Source organism: Filicampus tigris, chromosome 8, assembly GCF_054856515.1.
Source record: "Filicampus tigris isolate MCC_2025a chromosome 8, RoL_Ftig_1.0, whole genome shotgun sequence".
Taxonomy (NCBI): domain Eukaryota; kingdom Metazoa; phylum Chordata; class Actinopteri; order Syngnathiformes; family Syngnathidae; genus Filicampus; species Filicampus tigris.
Window position 1 is genome coordinate 6,038,147 of NC_141224.1, and position 17,773 is coordinate 6,055,919.

Below are 17,773 nucleotides of genomic sequence, written 5' to 3' on the forward strand. Positions count from 1 at the left end.
GGGTTGTGGTCCAGCCTGCCAATGAATGGCGCTTGTCCAAAGCCACCACCGGCTAATTTCTCCCCATACTGGTTGACTGTCTTCTCCTTGAGGTCGCCATCTGTTGTAAGTGAAAAAGTGCAGCACGCCACATCCAGCAGGATAAACCGCCGGAGAATTTTTGCTGACTCCCTCTGACACGGCTGCGCTTATTTCGGGAATAAGGTTCATCCGCCCCCCTTTGCTGGGCCCTGCTGCCGTCTCTGTGTCGGCGAATCGCTGGCCGCCCGCGGTCGCGCGTAATGACGGTCTGGTGGAGGCTTCGTCCTGGTGGGCCGACTGTCTGTGGGTGGAGCATCTGGAGCCCATCAGAGGACTGCGATGTCGCTAGCCGCTGCGCCCGTAAATCCTTTACAGTCTTGTCCTGTGTATGAGATAAGCCGCCTTGCCTGGCTTGAAATGTTGATGATGATGTCTCAATGTACTAAGCGTGAAATGTGGGCCTTTTTTCAGTTGAGCTCAACGCTGCGATTCTGTGGTGTGAATGGCGACAGGTGGATGGACAGGTTAATTGCACCTTCTGCCATCGAGTGGAAGGGCATTGCATTGTTCTGCCTGTCATCACGCATCAAAAAAAGGGAAATTGTATTCAGTGCTTTGCCGCACTTGATTGGACTTGGGCGAGCTGAAGCCGGTCGCCATTTTGGACATTTTTGCCGTGCACCCAAGTTGAAGCAAATGTAATGTTAAAGGGGAAGTCAACCCAAAGACATATATATTTTTTTCAAGAATATGGTCCATGCAAGCCCACGAGTTGAAACAAGGCATTCTGATAAGTATTGCGTTTTTCGTAATAAACTCGTTTTTAGCTATCTCTGGGGGGCGGCCATTTTGTCACTTCTGTCGACTGAAAATGACATGTCAGCTTCAGAAAACAAGGTGAGCCGTGATTGGTCGTTACCTGAGCCCTGAGCGGTTGTGATGTCCTTTTCAGTCGACAGAAGTGACAAAATGGCCGCCCCCGGAGATGGCTAAAAACGGGTGGATTAACTCTTATTCCACAAACACAATACTTATCGGAATGACTCGTTTCAACTAGTGGGCCTGCTGGGAACATAGTCTTGAAAAAAACATTTGGGTTGATTTCCATTTAAAGTCATGTTGGTGACAGCGGGATGCCGCGGTGGCTAACTTTGCTAGTCCTTGTTTTTAACCACAGCTGTAGCTACTGATAACCTGGTAAGTCATTTCTCGGTAGCTTGAACTCATCAGTATGAGTAGTTTTTACCCCTTGTTGGATAAAAAAATCTTGACAAAGCATGCTGAGTCAAATCCTCAACCTAATGCACTGGGTATAGATAACCTAGCATTGGCTATTAGTCGCTTTAGCTAGCTATTTCACATTTAATAACATTGTTTAATAAATGAAGGGAATGTACACTTACTTTAGCATTACACTCGCCCCGCTGATGTGATATTACATCCTGGTGCATTTGTTAATAATAAGAGGAAAGTCTTTGGCGGATTGTGTAAAGTGTTAAAGTAACATGTGGCGTGAAAGCAGGCGCGACGCCGCCAACAAACACGACACTTTGCAGGCGCGAGAGTGTGGCTTTAAATGCGGAAAATGGATTCGGAGGCTGCGAGTTGGAGGGGCGCTCAGCTGTGAGCCAAGCGGAGGAGGTCGCCCGTGAACTAATGCGGGTCACCGCTGCACTGCAGACGAGAGCATTCGCACCCACGCTCGGACTCGGCGAGAGACAAACACAATCGCGCGCGTCGCAACGCTCTGGCGTCCGCTTTTAAATGTACACCAAGTCTGAGCCTGCACGCTGTCACTTTTTGAGATAAATAATACACATGGGAGAAGGAGGGGAAGAAGATGGGTGAGCTGGGAAAAGAAGGAAGGTGGCTCCAGTAGTCACAATGTACTTAAAATACAGATTCGACCAATTTTTAGAGACTTATGTAAAAAAAAAAAAAAAAAGACTCAGCTCAGAGTAGAATTACTGTTTCAACGAATTTACTTAAAGATAATCAACCCAAACATATTTTTGTCAAGAATATGTTCCGAGCAGGCCCACTAGTTGAAACACGGCATTCTGATTCATTTTGCATTTGGGGAATATAAGTTTTATAGCAGCTAAATGCACTCGTTTTTAGCCATCTACGGGGGCGGCCATTTTGTCTTCTGTCGACTGAAAATGATATCACAACAGCTCAGGGTTCAGGTAACGACCAATCTCGGCTCAGCTTCAGAAAGCAGGTCAGCGGTGATTTGTCTGAGCCCTGGGAATTTTGTAATAACTTAAAATGCTATAAAATGTTATTGTTGCTGAGTGACTTTGACAAAAATTCACCATTGAGTTCCGTTAATTTTTGGGGAATGAGTGATTCTAACTGCTTTTCAGGTTTAAGTTATGTTAACTTATTTTTTTTGTCAGATGGAGTACTTTTAGGTTTTGTAATGTACAGACTCTGAAAGGTACTTAAGTGCAAAAGTAAATTTGTCAATTGTACACAATACCCGTTTTGACAACTTGTCACAACAGAAAAAACGTAAACACATCACATTTTCCCTCTTTTATTGTCTCGCGTGGTTGTCATATAAAAGAAAAAAAACATCAATGTCGCATATTGCCTTTTTAAAGCTAGCTAGCTAGCGTTTGCTCAATTTCTGTGCTATTAAATGTGTTCCCGTAGCTTCGCGAACGTGAATCGAGAGAAAAAAAAATAGCAAACTGACAAATATACACTTCACCTGTTTCAAGCTCCATCGCTCAGCCAATTTACTTGTCTTAAGTTGCTAGCAAAAAAAGTTGTAACGCTGTAGTGGCCACAACTTCACAACAAGCAGCAGTCTGGCAAATAGTGAACAATTCTTCAAAAACGTGCACACATAGTCAAAGATTACTCAACTACAAGTTGCATATTTAACCAAACCGCTGTCTTGTGAAAATTCTGAAACTTAATGCTAACAAACAATGCAAAACGCCATATATGGGCTAACGAAATTATCTCTGATGTCACGGTAATTATAAACCTTTAAACAACAACACAAGTGGCAGCGACGCATGCAAGCAGACAATATAACACTACTCACAGTCATGTATTCTTTATCCTCTGCGTAAAATGGCTAAAATTATTGCCGCTTAGGTTGCATTTTGTTATGAAGTACAATACCGTAAAGTATCTTTCGAATTAATGGCATTTTCAGTATAAGACCTTAGATCTCAATCATTCACATGATCATCGGCGGAGGTTCAAAAAGCGACAAGCCTATTTTGAAATATAGTAATGAATAGCTGTACTCCCACCGGGTTTGGAGGATGTGGGGTGGGGGACAAGGGACAAGATGGAGAAGCTGGTAAAAGAAGCGGCGAGTGAAGCGGTGTGCTTTAAATGCAACAGCACTCAGGTCCAGATTGCAGACTCAGCACTTCCCGGAGCTGTCAGGAACAAAAGCTGAGTGTTTCTGCTGTCAGATGGACCAATAACGGAGATGCTGTGGCAGTGTGTGTGTTTGACAGAGTTAAATAAAGAGGCTTTTACAGCCAAGTGGCCCTGCCAGCAAATGTCCCCCGATTGTTTTTTTGTTTTTTTCGTTTTTTTTTTTTTTTGGTCCATGTCGCAAGGTCTTAATTCTCTGAAAGGTGTGCACTCATCGCTTTACCTCGGGATGTCACCGTGAATTATTCACTGTGCAAATGTCACGCCATGACACATGCATGAGGCTCTCTGGTCACGACTTGCTCATGTACACGTTTGTCTGGTGAAGTTGGTACCGCACGCCCTCTTGCCGGGGAACGAGATCGACATGAATATTCATTTTTAAATCGTCATACGTGTTATTAAATCGCACACGGATGAACTAATACCCCCGCTGTAAAAGTTCATTGGGAGAGACACGTGCGGCATCTGCTGATTAGAATAGCACTTAATGAGTGTCTGTGTGTGCGGGGCTCATAATGACGTTTTTGTATTTATTTGAAGAGCGGTTAACGGCTGTAAACGGTTTTGAATAGTGTTGTTTTTGTCAATTTGTTCCAATGAAAATCGACTTCTGGAGCCGGCAGCGAGGCGGGTTAGTGGGTTAGCACGACTGCCTCGCATTTCCGAGATTTGTGAGTTCCTGCGTGGGGTTTGCGTGTTCTAACTGTGCTCGCGTGATCTTTGCAGATTCCTCCCATATACCAAAAATGTTCGGTTGACTGAAGACTCCAAATTAAAGCTGTCAAAATTATTTTTGTCATGTGCCACATTGTTGTTAGGGTTTCCCTCAGTGGGTCTAAATTTGTGAGTGTTATCACCATGTCACGTCACTTCATCATACTACATAAGTTGTACACAGTTGGCCCTGCAGAGCATGTTGCAAAAGTATCAGCCTCCTTTGAGCTTTTTGACCTTTTCGGGCTTTTTTTTTTACAAATAAAAAAACTGAAATGTAGGATATGCGAAAATATTCTCACAATTTTTTTTTTATATCTTTATGTTTGAAGCCTGAAATGAGGCAAAAGGTTAAAATGTTCAAGTGGGGGCTAATTCTTTCACAAGTCACGGTATTTAATGGACTTAAAGTGGAAGTCAAGCCAAACATATTTTTTTCAAAAATATGTTTGATCCAAGATCACTGGTTGAAACAAGGCATTCTGATTAATTTTGCGTTTGTGGAATAAGTGTTAATCCACTCGTTTTTAGCCATCACTGGGGGTGGCCATTTTGTCTGCTGTCGACTGAAAATGACATCACAACTGCTCACAGCCACCAATCACGGCTGACCTGTTTTCTGAATTTGAGCCGTGATTGGTCATTTCCTGAGCCCTGAGCATCTGTGATGTCATTTTTGGCCGACAGAAGAGACAAAATGGCCGCCCCCCCCGAGTGGATTTTGCTGCTTAACTCATATTCCACAAATGCAATATTAATCAGAATACCGTGTTTCAACTAATTGGCTTGATTTCCACTTTAAAGGGTGACAACCAAAAAAAGATGTTATTTGTTGTTGGTTTTTTTTTTTTTTTTTAATGGATGATCATTTCTGCCTGAACTGAACATGTGTGCTATCAAGTCCGAGAGCAGCAAACCAAAAGATCTTCTCCAAAATTCCTCTCCAGTGAGCAATAGCGTGCCATGAAATATGAGTAGGAAGGGATCAAAATTGTATGACCCCCGTAAGAATTATTTATCCATAAACCCCCTAAGCGTGTTTTGACTGCAGCCCGTCGGGAGATAAGCGTCTCTCTTGATGCGATGATAGCATTTTATTTGAACAAACTCAAAAAAAAAAAAAAAAAAACATTCCGACGGGAAGTCTTTGCCTTGTCACCGTGCACAGGAAACTTTGGTTAAGCGTGCGCGCGCACCACAAGAGGCGAGCGCCGACGCTGCCAGACTGGCGCGGACGGCGGCCAGCAGGATTTTGGAAGCCAGTTGGAAAAATTCCTGTGGCCAGATCCTAAGTGTAGACCCCATCCCAACAAAATGTGTGTACTAACACAATGGTGCGGTTTTGCTTGAAAAGTGACAAAGCAATCTTTTCCAGTTTGGGCTTTTGTAAGGAAAGCGTTTCTTTTCGTTTTATTTATAATCCACCGAAAGAGATGCAGACATTTGGGCGACATCCATATCTTCTTTTTTTTTAATCTGCTATGTCATTATTCTACAAGAGTTATCTTCTGTATTTATTCTTTTTTTTGTGTGTGTGTGCGCTGCTTATTGCTTTCATTCCTTATTTGCTTCCCAACAATTTTGCTTTTTGACTTCCCGTTCCTGTGATTTAAAGCTTTTTAAAGCACGACATGGTGACACAAACATTTGTCTGTGGTTGTTGGCCCTAAAAAGTCAAAGTCAGTTCCCCTTTCCTGCGGTGTTCCTCAAGGGTCATCCTTAGGGCCCATCCGTTTTGCACACTACATGCTTCCTCTTGGAGATGTCATCAGCAAATGACAAGGTTTTGAGCCACCTTCAAGTTGGTCAGGTGACCTCCAGAGTTATTTCTCTTTTAACGCTGATCGTACAGATGAGACTGAAATGCCATATACAGGCTACTTGAAATTAGCACAGATGTTACGGTATTATAAAGCTTCAAGGAGCAGCAAAAACGTGCAACTATTTTCTGTGCTCTGTGGGAACATCAAATATTACAGCAACTTATTAGGGGACCTTCTCTGCCTCTTCTTCTTGCTCATCATTAATTATGCTGCATCTACATTCAGTAGCTCTTACCTAGTAACTTGACAGCAGAGAGAAAAATTGGCAAAAATCGGGGCTTTTTTTGGGGGGGGGGCATTTGAATGTAATTATCTTTGTATTATGTAGCAATGTGATAATGTGTGTAAAACAATAATAATAATAAGAAAAAAATAATAAAACGGCCCGAGTTCTGTGTACATGTTGTGCTTGTGTTTTTTTTTAACAAAATTATTTTCTTGTCGTCTGTATTTGTGACCAAAGGCCTTTTCAATTCAAATGTGTTTTTCCAAATTAGCCTTAATTGCTTTACTGATATTAACCTTCTGAACTCATTATGCGTTTTGTGAAATTTTTGTTAGGTGCTACGCCATAAGATTTCATTCATGTAAAACATGTGCTTTGGCGGAATACTGGTTGGGAAAGACTGCTGTAGATAAATGTTTTAAAAAAAAAAAAAAAAAAAAAAAAAAAGGCCTGTAGAGGTAACATCATCATCATTGTGTTTTTGTTGTCTTTCAATGTTCGTGTAATTTCCCGTCTGTGTTCATCTGGTGCATTCAAAATGTGTTTAAGCGCGTATCAACATCTTCTTTTCATACCTCGGCCCGGTGCTTTATTTTCATGCGTTGAAGTGCATATTGCGTTTCTCAAGTGCTTGAAATGAAATGAATGGAAATGCTCTTCGCGTGAACGCCCGACTCCAAAAGTCTCCAATCGGATGTCTGAAAATGTGGCGCTCACTCTTCCGGCATGCTCAAGTCGCCACCGTTTGACCTTTAATGGAGGCCGCCCTTTTCGGGTCAATCCGTTTGATTTTGCGAACGCCAGAACCTTGTGCTACCGTCCATCCTCTCCCGGTACGTATTATTATCTGTGACATCCGCACGTAGCGGGAGAGCGCTTGGAGAGCTCGGCGCGGGGGGGGAGAAAATCAAAGGGCAATGCGCGCCAGACCTGGATTTCTTCCATGGGCCAATAATCTGCTTCCTGCTTTTAATTTGGCGAAGGATTTTGATAAGATAATGGACACGGAGTTCTATTTTTAGCGCGGCGCATCCATGTCATCGTTGATGTAGTTCATATATGTCACTTTTAAAAAGATGTTGTGTGTTTGTTTATGTGACAGTGATGCTGCTGGACACAACGGAGTCCACCACAGAACTGGGCTGGACCACCTACCCGGACACAGGGGTAAGGAACCAGAAGAGGAATGTTTCACAATTAATGACATCATCTATACTGTGAAAAAAAAAAAATTAAAAAAAAAAAAAAAATTGCTTGTATGCACTCCCTCCAACTTGCCAAAAGTTAGGATTGCTCAGTAAAAAATTCCAGCAAAATTGCAGGATCAGTGATGTGATCTCTCATAAAAAAAAACTCTCACACATGCCCCCGAAAACAAAACAAATCTCTCTCACGTGGTAACCAGCCTCGCACAAAAACCTCTCACTCACACCAACAGCTCTCACACAAACACACAAAAACTCTCACTCGCATCAACAAGTCTCTCACACTCTAACAAATCTCATTCACACAAAAACCTCTCTCATACACCAAAACAACTCACACACACCAATAAACCTTTTTACACAGTCACAAACCACTCACTCACCCCAACAGTTCTCACACACATACACAGCAAAAGACCTCTCACAAAAACCCAAAAGCCTCTTACACACAAAAAAATGCTCTCACTCTCTCAGGAAAACATCTTACCCCAAAAAAAAAAACCTCTCACACACGCCAGGAAACCTCTTACCCACACTCACTAGACTCTCGTTCACCAAAAAAACTCTCAAATTCCCATTCACCAATACAACTCTCTCACAAACCAGCTCTGTCTCTCTGTCTCTCCCTCTCTCTCACATTAATACCTATCACATTAAAACAAGTAAAAACCGTCTTACACTCACCATTAAAACTCTCACTTACACCAACACAACTCTCTCAAGCACAAGAAAACCAAAAAAGCCTTTCACACACAAACAAACTTCTCACATATACCAGGAAACCTCTCGCTCGCGATAAAAACTGTCACTAGCTAAAAAAAAAAAAAAAAACACCAAGAAAACCTCTGTAGTTAGCTTTAGCTTTGTCGATACTGAATGTGCCCTCCGATCGACTGGCGACCAGCCCGGGGTCCGGGGTGTACCCCGCCTCTCGCCCAAAGCCAGCCGGGACAGGCTCCTGCTCACCCGTGACCGTGAACAGGACAAGCATCGGAAAATGAATGGATGGCGGGATTGCACGCGCGGATGCGCACGTGTAGTCTGAGTCGTCTCCTATACTGGAAGTCCCTTTATGATTACAAGCTACCTCAAACTGGAATCATCTTTACTGGAAAGAGCATTTAAAAAAAAAAAAAAAAAAAGTCAAATTACACAGATGGCGTGGGTTTTTTTTTTTTCCTGCCTTGAGTTTTTAGCTTGGCCGGATGATGACAGCCTGCAAATGTAAGGCCGCGCTCATTTGTGTTTATCTAGCCACCGCGTCATTTCAAGGTGTGTTCGACGCCGGCGACGCACCGCAAGGCCCCAAAAAAAAAAGTTTCGCCTTGAAGCCCACCGCCAGGGCTTAAACTCCGCCCCGCATGTTCCATGTCATGTGATTTCATCCATGATGAGATTGCAGTGATTAAACCATAGATTGGCCTTCCTTTCTTTACATGCATGCGTGCGCGCGCGCGCGTGTGTGTGTGTGTGTGTGTGTGTGTGTGAGTGTGCGTGCGTGTGTGCGTGTCTTGTTGCGTGACTGTGCCAGGGTCAAATCCTGGGTCAGTAAAGTTCATTCATCTGTGAGTGATTGTAGCTTACTACTAATATGTCTCCTAATTACACACACACACACACACACACATTTTATCCAACGTCATCATTGAATGAAACGTGAACAATAACTTCAAGCGCATTGAATTAGCCACAATGTATAGTTTGGAAATGCATTGGAAGAGGGGCTTTTGTCCTGAGGAAATTAAATACGCTACTGTGTAATGAAGAAGAAAATATGTGGTTTGGTTACAGTAATTGTTTTTTTTTCTATGTACTGGTTTAAATTGAGATCCTTAGGGCCCTATTTTCACGCCTAGCGCAAGTATGGCACAAAATGTCGTCGAATGTGTTCGCATATCTTTCTTTTGGTATTTTCGTGCACAGGTGCGGTTAGAAAGTGGCGTTTGCGCCGCTGTGGGCGTGGACACAGCCAACTTATTTCCTAGCCTGTAGCGCAGGAAAGGTGCACATGCAGTCTTTGAAATTAGAAACTGGAGGCTAAACTGAAAGTAGACACATTGTTCTGTCATGAATAGGAAAAAATGTGGTTTGGTTGTAGTAATTTTTGTATAGTCACTTTACTGGTTTAAATTTTGATTATTTGTACATGGTGGAAGTTGGTTGTACACTCTAGGAGAGTGAGGGACACAATAAGGCTGGGATGATGCATTAACTATTGTTACAGAGAACATTACGTTAGACAATTAAAAAAAAATGCTCATTGTAATTACAAAAGTATTTTTACATGGTAGCGAATGAAGGGGAGAATTGCACTCAACTCACAATATGACGTTTTCCAATAATTATATCACATTACCACAAAAATCTGAATGCTGTGGAAAAAATCTGCACTACACCTCAAATAACGAGAAAACAAAAACAGAAAATCACCACAAATGCAATCATTTAGACTTAAAATACACAGAATTGTTTTTTTGTTTTTTTTCGAATAGCCGATAATAGCACTTTTATAATTGCTGTGCCAATTTTTTTTTTTTTAATAGGCGATAATAGCACTTGTATAATTGCTGTGCCAATTTTTTGGACACATTAACAGATTACAAAATAAGATAAAGATATTTAAACCCCCACCCAAAAAAAATGGCAAAAATTGGCCGATTTTTGCCGATTGTTCTCTCTGCGAAAAAGTTCATTTACTAAAGGACACAGTATTGTAAAACAGTCAGATGTTCTAACTCTAATTTTTTTTACATCACTATTTTTATGAGCGGTAAGGCACCAAAAAGGAACTGATTTTATTCGTCATATACTTTTTAAATTAATCGGCCGATGAATCGTTTACCCTGCCGAATATTGGAATCGGCATCAGCCTCACAAAAATCCCTTAAAACCCCCTAAAACACGCCCTGACAATACATGACATCAGAGTCTCGTTCGATGAGTCGTGCTCAAAGAATTTGGCCGACGCTGAAGTCACTCCCGAACGTGCTTGCGCGCGCGCGTGCGTGTGCACGCACGTGTCGTGCTTGTGCTCATGATAACGAGTGAATGTGAGATGAAGATATGCTTGTGTGACCTGAGGCAACAAGCAAAGAAACAGATGAAGGGGGGTGGGAAGTTCTTGTTATTGGTTATATGTGTTTGAGCTTGCGTGTGTGTGTGTGTGTGTGTGCGTGTTTTCTTTTAACAACTCTTTCCATACTTGTCTCTCCACATGCCGTCTTTTCCGAGGCTCCGGGGCACACACGGATTGTATGTCCTTGCTGTGTTTCCATGCACTTAATAATGACAGGCCCCCCCCCCCCCCATTGCTCTCCTTCCTCCTTCTTGTTGCTCTTCTTTTAATCTTACCTCCTTTCTCATGCACACAATTGCTGTTTGGCTCTCTCTGGGTTGGAGTCCGCGCAGCGGACCCCGTGACTTCAGTCAAATCATCTTGCATTCTTATAATGACTTTATCCTTCCACAAGGGGCTACTTTGGCTCCATCACGTCCGTATGTCTGGTGATATGTGCGCATGCGTGCGTGTGTGCGCCCGTTTGGGGTCGGAGCCGCCACCCCTCCCTGTCCTTTGTCACCGGAGGGATTACGAGGCTCGCCGGCATTTCAGCTCAAATCAAATCATAAATATGAGCCGTTCTTATTTTTTTTTGGTTTCTAACGAGTCAACCCCCCCCCCCGTCCCCACCATCCTCCCCAACACAAACACACACACACACATAGAAACTGCACAAAGTGCGTATGTATATATATATATATATATATATATATATATATATATATATATATATATATTTTTTTTTTTTAATTTTTTTATTTTTTATTTTTTATTGACTTTTATTGACAACTTAAGCAACATTTTATTATTATTATTATTATTATTATTATTATTATTATTATTATTATTATTTTATTTTTCATACATATATGTATGTTTATATATATATATATATACATATATATATATATATGTATTTATATGTGTATGTATATATATATTTTATATACATATATATTTATATATATATATATATATGTATATACATAAAATGTATATATACATACATAAAATATATATATACATACATAAAATGCGAGGGCATTACATCACCTTAATTGCACCATAAAAAAAAAGAAATAAATAAAAAAATCAACCAAGAAACAATCCCTCACTAAAAAACAAAACATGTTCGCAAATCTCCCATGGTGTCAATGGTGTCACGCATTATCTGTGAACTCATACAGTGCCATATAAATATGTCTTTGGGGTCGAATGACTTCATCAATCAATGTTTACTTAACTCATTCGCTGCCAAGGAGATATCTATTTGTCTTTTCACACACCAACCATGCAATCCCAGGAACGTATTTATATATTTTTTAATATTTTTCAAACGTTAGGGAAAAAGAGAGTCCGAAAATGTCCGACACTGAATAAGTTCATGTAGATTGTACCTAATGTTGTGCATTTTTGCCTTCCTTCCAGTTCCCTCTTTGTCTTAAATTAGGATCCACTCCTTTTATTGTGGCAGCACAGCCGAGCCTTTGTATCTGCTTCTCATCATTATTATAATTGGACCAAATGTTGTGCGATGATGCCGATTTTTGTCACAATTGCACAAAGACAGACACGCAACTTCCTGGCTCTGATTTGAGTCTTCGGACCTTTTGTCGCCCCGCTCGCCCATCCTGCCTGCCATTGTTGCATCTAGAATGGGCATGACGATGATGAGGCTTGCCACATCATTCGTCAATGTTACCAAAGAAAAAGGATTTCGGGCTCCACAAGCTTTTATTTATTTTTTTTTTTTTTTTTTCACACTGGCAATGGATCATTCGTGAAGCTTAAACGCATTTACATTTTGACTCGGCAGATTGTCGGGGAGGAGGCCGGCTTTCGTGCCGTCGGCTTTTCTCCACGAATGACGCGCTCAAAACCCATGACAGCATCGACTCTGATAGAATTTGCAAAAAGTATGACACCGTTGGCTTTTATGTTTGTGTTCATGATGTGCAATGGTCACGCAAGGGTCCAACTGAAATTAGATGTAAATGATGTGGTTTAAAAATTAAAGTAGATTAACATGAGCTAAACACATTGATCAAATAAAGAAATCTGTCAATCATCATTTTTTTTTCTTTCAATTTTTGTACCACTGAATGGAATTGAGTGTAATTTTAATAAAAATCAAAGGTGGTGTAGGCTAATGAGGAAAATAGCGCTACACAATGGCTGGATGGCATTTTAAATCTGGCAATGTTGTTTCCGCTCCTCCCAGTGGGACGAAGTGAGCGTCCTGGACGACCGCGGGAGGCTCATCCGGACGTTTGAAGTGTGCAACGTCAACCAGAATTCCCGCAGCAAAGACAACTGGCTGGCCACGCCCTTCCTGTTCCGCCACGCCGCCCCGCGGGTCTTCGTCACCCTGCGCTTCTCCGTGCGCGACTGCGCCAGCCTGCGGAACCCGTCGCCCACCTGCCGGGAGACGCTCACCTTGTACTACAAGCAGGCCGACAGCCAGCGGGAACTGGAGAGGACCTGGGCGCCCGAGGTTGGGGTTTTTTTTTTCGAGCAATTGTTGTTTTATGACATCGGTGCTTTAACGTAAAACACTCGCGCAGAAGCTGCTGTCGTCCGCGGCTCGCACCCGGACACTCACGCAGAGCCGTCGACGTCAAGCTTCACCACACCGGACACCACAATATGCGCAGTATTTATCTGCTGCTTTCTATGCTTGTAATTTCTTGTTTATAAATTGCCTTGAGATATGAGTGACAAAACGTACACTCTTTTGGAGGTTTGCTTTGACATGAAAATTCAAATTTGAGATACCCGCACTGTTTGGTGGCATGTGAGCCAAATCACTTCGCAACAAGCGACAGTTTGGAAGATTTAATCCTGTCAAGCGATTACATTTTTTAACTAATTAATCGCAAGATTTTCCATAATTGATCGCGATTAATCGTATATTTCAACTACAGTTTTTTACGACATTTGGAACCGATATTTACTTGAGTAAACTCGTGGAATTTGTTTGGGTAAAAAAGCAAAAGTATATTTTGATTCAAAGACTGTTCTAATAGCTTTCTTTGACCCTTGAAGACGATTCTTTTCCCGTAAAATACAACTGTAAAACTAATATCGTATTTGAATTTGGCTTTGCAATGTGCGCAAATTATTTTGGAATTCTCCAATAAGCCGTCGAGCAACTTTTTAGCAACTATGCAAAAATCCGTCTTTGCGACAGTAACTGTCCTCTACGTTTGGCTGCGAAGTGAGCCGAGGTCAGCTGCCGCAGGAAAAAAATAAAACTGAGTTAACTGAGTTAATTTTTTTTAATGTGCTATCAAATTTAAATTAATCTCCATAGTTAACGCTTAAACTTTGACGGCCCGAGCAAATACACTTCACAAAAGGAGACTTCAAGCTGTTTATGGCCACTCTCTGCTGAAAGTTACTGTCAAAGTAAACATCTAACACGCTAACATACAGTGGGAAACTGCATCGACGTACGTGCTAGCAACTAGCATCTGGTTTTGGTACCCTTTAGCGGTGGAAATCTGAACGCTGCTATAAGACATGTAGGCAGACCATAAAACAATAATCACAGGCACGTACAGTATTTGTAATCATTTACTGATGAGCTGAGAGGAGTTGCTCAATGCGCAGTATATCGTATGTAATTTACTTCATTACACAATACTTACTGACTTTTTAAAATCTTGTACTTGACAAATACTCCATATTCCTAAAACTAAAACTAATACTAAAACTACAAAAAACCCAACTAAAACTAAGCATTTTGGGGCAAGAGACTCACAACACTAATAAAAAGCTATTTAATTTGAAAAAACAAAAGTCACAACTAAATAAAACCTAACCATAATGAAAAATCCCAAACTATTATAACGCTGGTTTGTTGCATATCATTCTCTTAATTAATTTTCCTCCGAACATCATGTTGGTAACGTCTCCATCCGGACAATATCCTTAAACGCAGCGTTCACTGTTAGCACGCTAATGTCAAGTAATTGCCCAATCATCCTAATTATTTGTGTTCTTGCCGAGAGGAGACGACGGATTACATCACACTGATGAAAAGCTAATAAGCTACGATTCACAAGATACAGAAAGATGTCGCTGTCATCTCTCCAAACATCACCGCAGTCCAACTAATTGCCTCTAAAGGCTTCCTAAGTGGCTGCGGCAGTCTTTGCAAAGATGTTTTATTTAGTTCCGTAAGAACTTTTCTTTGCTTTTTCCGCCCCTTACGGGACCCGACGTTGAAGCGGTGAGACTGAGCGACGTGCGTAGCCGTCGCCTCGGCGGGGGGTGGGGGGCGATGTGATATTTGTAAAGATGAGTGCCTTGCTCCTCGGGCAGATGAGATGCCTTTTTTTCAAAGCAAATCAAAGCTTGATGAGGAAGCAGAGGAGCAGGAAGCGCTGTGAGTCGATAAGAGGGCTTGAACGTAAATTCCCGCAGCGAGCTGATCGCAAATCAACAGTTAACGCGCCTCACTTTTTCGAATGAATTCCAATGATAGATTTCCTACACCGATTTTGCGGGTACATTTACATGACAAACGACCTGACTGGAGAAATAAATAAATAAATAAACGTGTCATAGACTTGCAAAAATGAATAAAAAGGTTGTAGTATGTATGCCAGGCCACTAGGTGGCCAATAAATAACACTCACTTTTATTTACATTTAGTTCAACTTCTGAGTCTTCTATTTATCGCTGAACTGGACTTACTGGGGTGTTTTTTGTTGGAGGGCGGGGGGGTGTGGGGTTGAAGGCTAGTTTCATGGTAACAGCCACCTTGGAATGGGAAATGTTGCACTGATGAATCTGGATAAGTGCTGAGTGCAATAAAGTGCTGCCCCCTATATGTGAAAATTGGAACTAACAACTTTCATTTATTTCACAATTTGAAATGATTTTCTTGTAAAAAGAGAGGACATGAAAACAAAACGTTTAATTTCTATTATAGAAATGGCTTTTTAACATCAACTGTATATTAGTGCGATCCATCTTTAAAATTAAATGAAAACAAAGAAAACTTGGTCTGGTCTCCCCCTCCAACCCGAACGTAAGACAACTTGTATGATCACTGTATGATGTGCAACATACTGTAAAAAAAATTTTTGACTTCACACATTTTTGTCATATAATTTTTTTCCCCCTCCCGTGTACGTGCAGCCTTCCAGCGGTGAGAAGGATAGCAGGGAGGGCTGGGTGAAGATTGATACCATCGCCGCAGACAAGAGTTTTTCCAAGGTGGAGCCCAGTTCGCCACATCAGTACCAACCCAACAGATACAGCCGCATCAACATCAAGACACGCAGCTTCGCACCGCTCACGCGCAACGGGTAAGGACAACGACACTCGTGTGTGCTGGCGGGAAGGGAAGGAACCGAGTACACACACCTTTGTCACTGTACTCAAGTACACTTTCCTGGTACAAGTACAGAGCGTGAGTATTTTTGCCACCTCTGATACTTTTTTTTTTTTTTTTGACCCAAACGTATATATATATATTTTTTTAGCCATCTCTGGGGGCAGCCATTTTGTTTTCTGTCAACTGAAAATGACATCACAATTGCTCACAACGACCAATCACAGCTCAGATTCAGAAAACAGGTCAGCCGTGATTGGTCGTTGTGAGCAGTTGTGATGTCATTTTCGGTCGACAGAAAACAAAATGGCCGCCCCCGGAGATGGCTAAAAACGAGTGCATTTTGCCGCTTAATTTATATTCCACAAACTCAAAATTAATCAGAATGCTGTGTTTCATCTAGTGGGCCTGCTGGGAACATATTCTTGAAAAAAATATGTTTGGGTTGACTTCCGCTACAGAGTGTGAGTACTTTTGCCACCTCTGATATTTTTTTTTTTTTTTTTTTGCCATCTCTGAGGGCGGCCATTTTGTTTTCTGTCAACTGAAAATGACATCACGATTGCTCACAACGACCAATCACGGCTCAGATTCAGAAAACAGGTCAGCCGCGATTGGTCGTTGTGAGCAGTTGTGATACCATTTTCAGTCGACAGGATACAAAATGGCCGCCCCGGGAGATGGCTAAAAACGAGTGCATTTTGCCACTTAATTTATATTTCACAATCAGAATGCCGTGTTTCAACTAGTGGGCCTGCTGGGAACATATTCTTGAAAAAAATATGTTTGGGTTGACTTCCGCTACAGAGTGTGAGTACTTTTGCCACCTCTGGTATTTATTAATTTTTTTTTTACTGTTACTTAAACACAGAAGTTTAATCAGTAGATCAACTTTTACAAGTACTTTATTTAACACACACACTGTACTACTACTTATGTACAGACTGCGAGTACTTTCACGACCCCGTTTTCTTCGGCAGATTCGTCCTGGCCATCGTGGACAGCGGCGCCTGCGTTTCCCTCATGGGCGTGTCGGTCTTCTACCGCCGCTGTCCCGCCACCAGCCTCTACTTGGCATCCTACCCGGCGACCCCCTCCGGTGCGGAGCCCACGGCCCTGGTGCCCGTGGGCGGAGCGTGCGTCCCCCACAGCAAGTCCCAAGGAGGCAGCGGGCCTCGCATGCACTGCAACGCCGAGGGCGAGTGGATGGTGCCGGTCGGAGGGTGCGTCTGCGATGGGGGCTATGAAGGCAACCTGAATGGATCTGCCTGCTTGGGTAAGTTTTCATGGAGGACGCTCGCATAATCGCGTCGTCATGTGGAATGATTAACAGTGCACGGGCGGGCTGATACGCCTTGATGGTGGCTTTTTTGTGTTTGTGGAGGAATACAAACGACACTGGCCATGTTCTGGTTGAGGAAAGAAGAAAAAAAAAAAAAAAAGAAGAAAAAGGACTATAGTCATGTTGTGTGTGTTCTCAACTTGTGTTGGATGGAAAGTTCAGATGGAAGCGAGGTCAGGGTGAGCACATATTTTACATTGGAAAAATCTCAGTAAAAAGTGATTAATGTGCCACAGCACACAGGTACGGAATCAATGTTAGATAACCATAACATATCCACCAGATGTTATCCAATTGCTTAAAATGTGATTGATTTGATTTTGATAGACTTTTATTTGATGAGCTTCAGTCCAAAAAAAAAAAGTAATCACGGGATAAATATTAGAATAAAAATACATGTTTTCTGTAGTGGCCTTTGTCCCTCTGACATTTTGACATTGATAAATTTGTTGACGTTTATCAACAAAGACCCTCATAATGTCTCCATAAAGAAGGTACAAATTCCCCGTTTGCACCCTGTGAGGCCACGCATGTCGCACATACCAGAAATTGCCAATGTACGTGCTTATAATATAAGTTTATATTACATATGGTGTTGTCCAAAAGGTGTACATTTTATGGAGTTATTA

At 41.9% G+C, this 17,773-nt stretch overlaps 2 protein-coding genes across 2 annotated transcripts in view; both read left to right on the top strand.

Annotated features, from left to right (window-relative positions):
- Positions 1–12,745, top strand: part of slc2a3b (solute carrier family 2 member 3b) — a 31,981-nt gene extending 19,236 nt beyond the window's left edge. Inside the window, exons 12-13 of the transcript XR_015087820.1 lie at positions 7,298–7,362; positions 12,680–12,745. The gene's annotated coding sequence lies outside the window, so the exon portion shown is untranslated. The remainder of the gene's footprint in view (positions 1–7,297; positions 7,363–12,679) is intronic.
- Positions 1–17,773, top strand: part of ephb6 (eph receptor B6) — a 40,681-nt gene that overhangs the window by 4,498 nt on the left and 18,410 nt on the right. The window contains exons 2-5 of the mRNA XM_086037749.1: positions 7,298–7,362; positions 12,680–12,952; positions 15,607–15,776; positions 16,783–17,078. Of these exons, the coding sequence (XP_085893875.1) occupies positions 7,298–7,362; positions 12,680–12,952; positions 15,607–15,776; positions 16,783–17,078 (804 nt within the window). The remainder of the gene's footprint in view (positions 1–7,297; positions 7,363–12,679; positions 12,953–15,606; positions 15,777–16,782; positions 17,079–17,773) is intronic.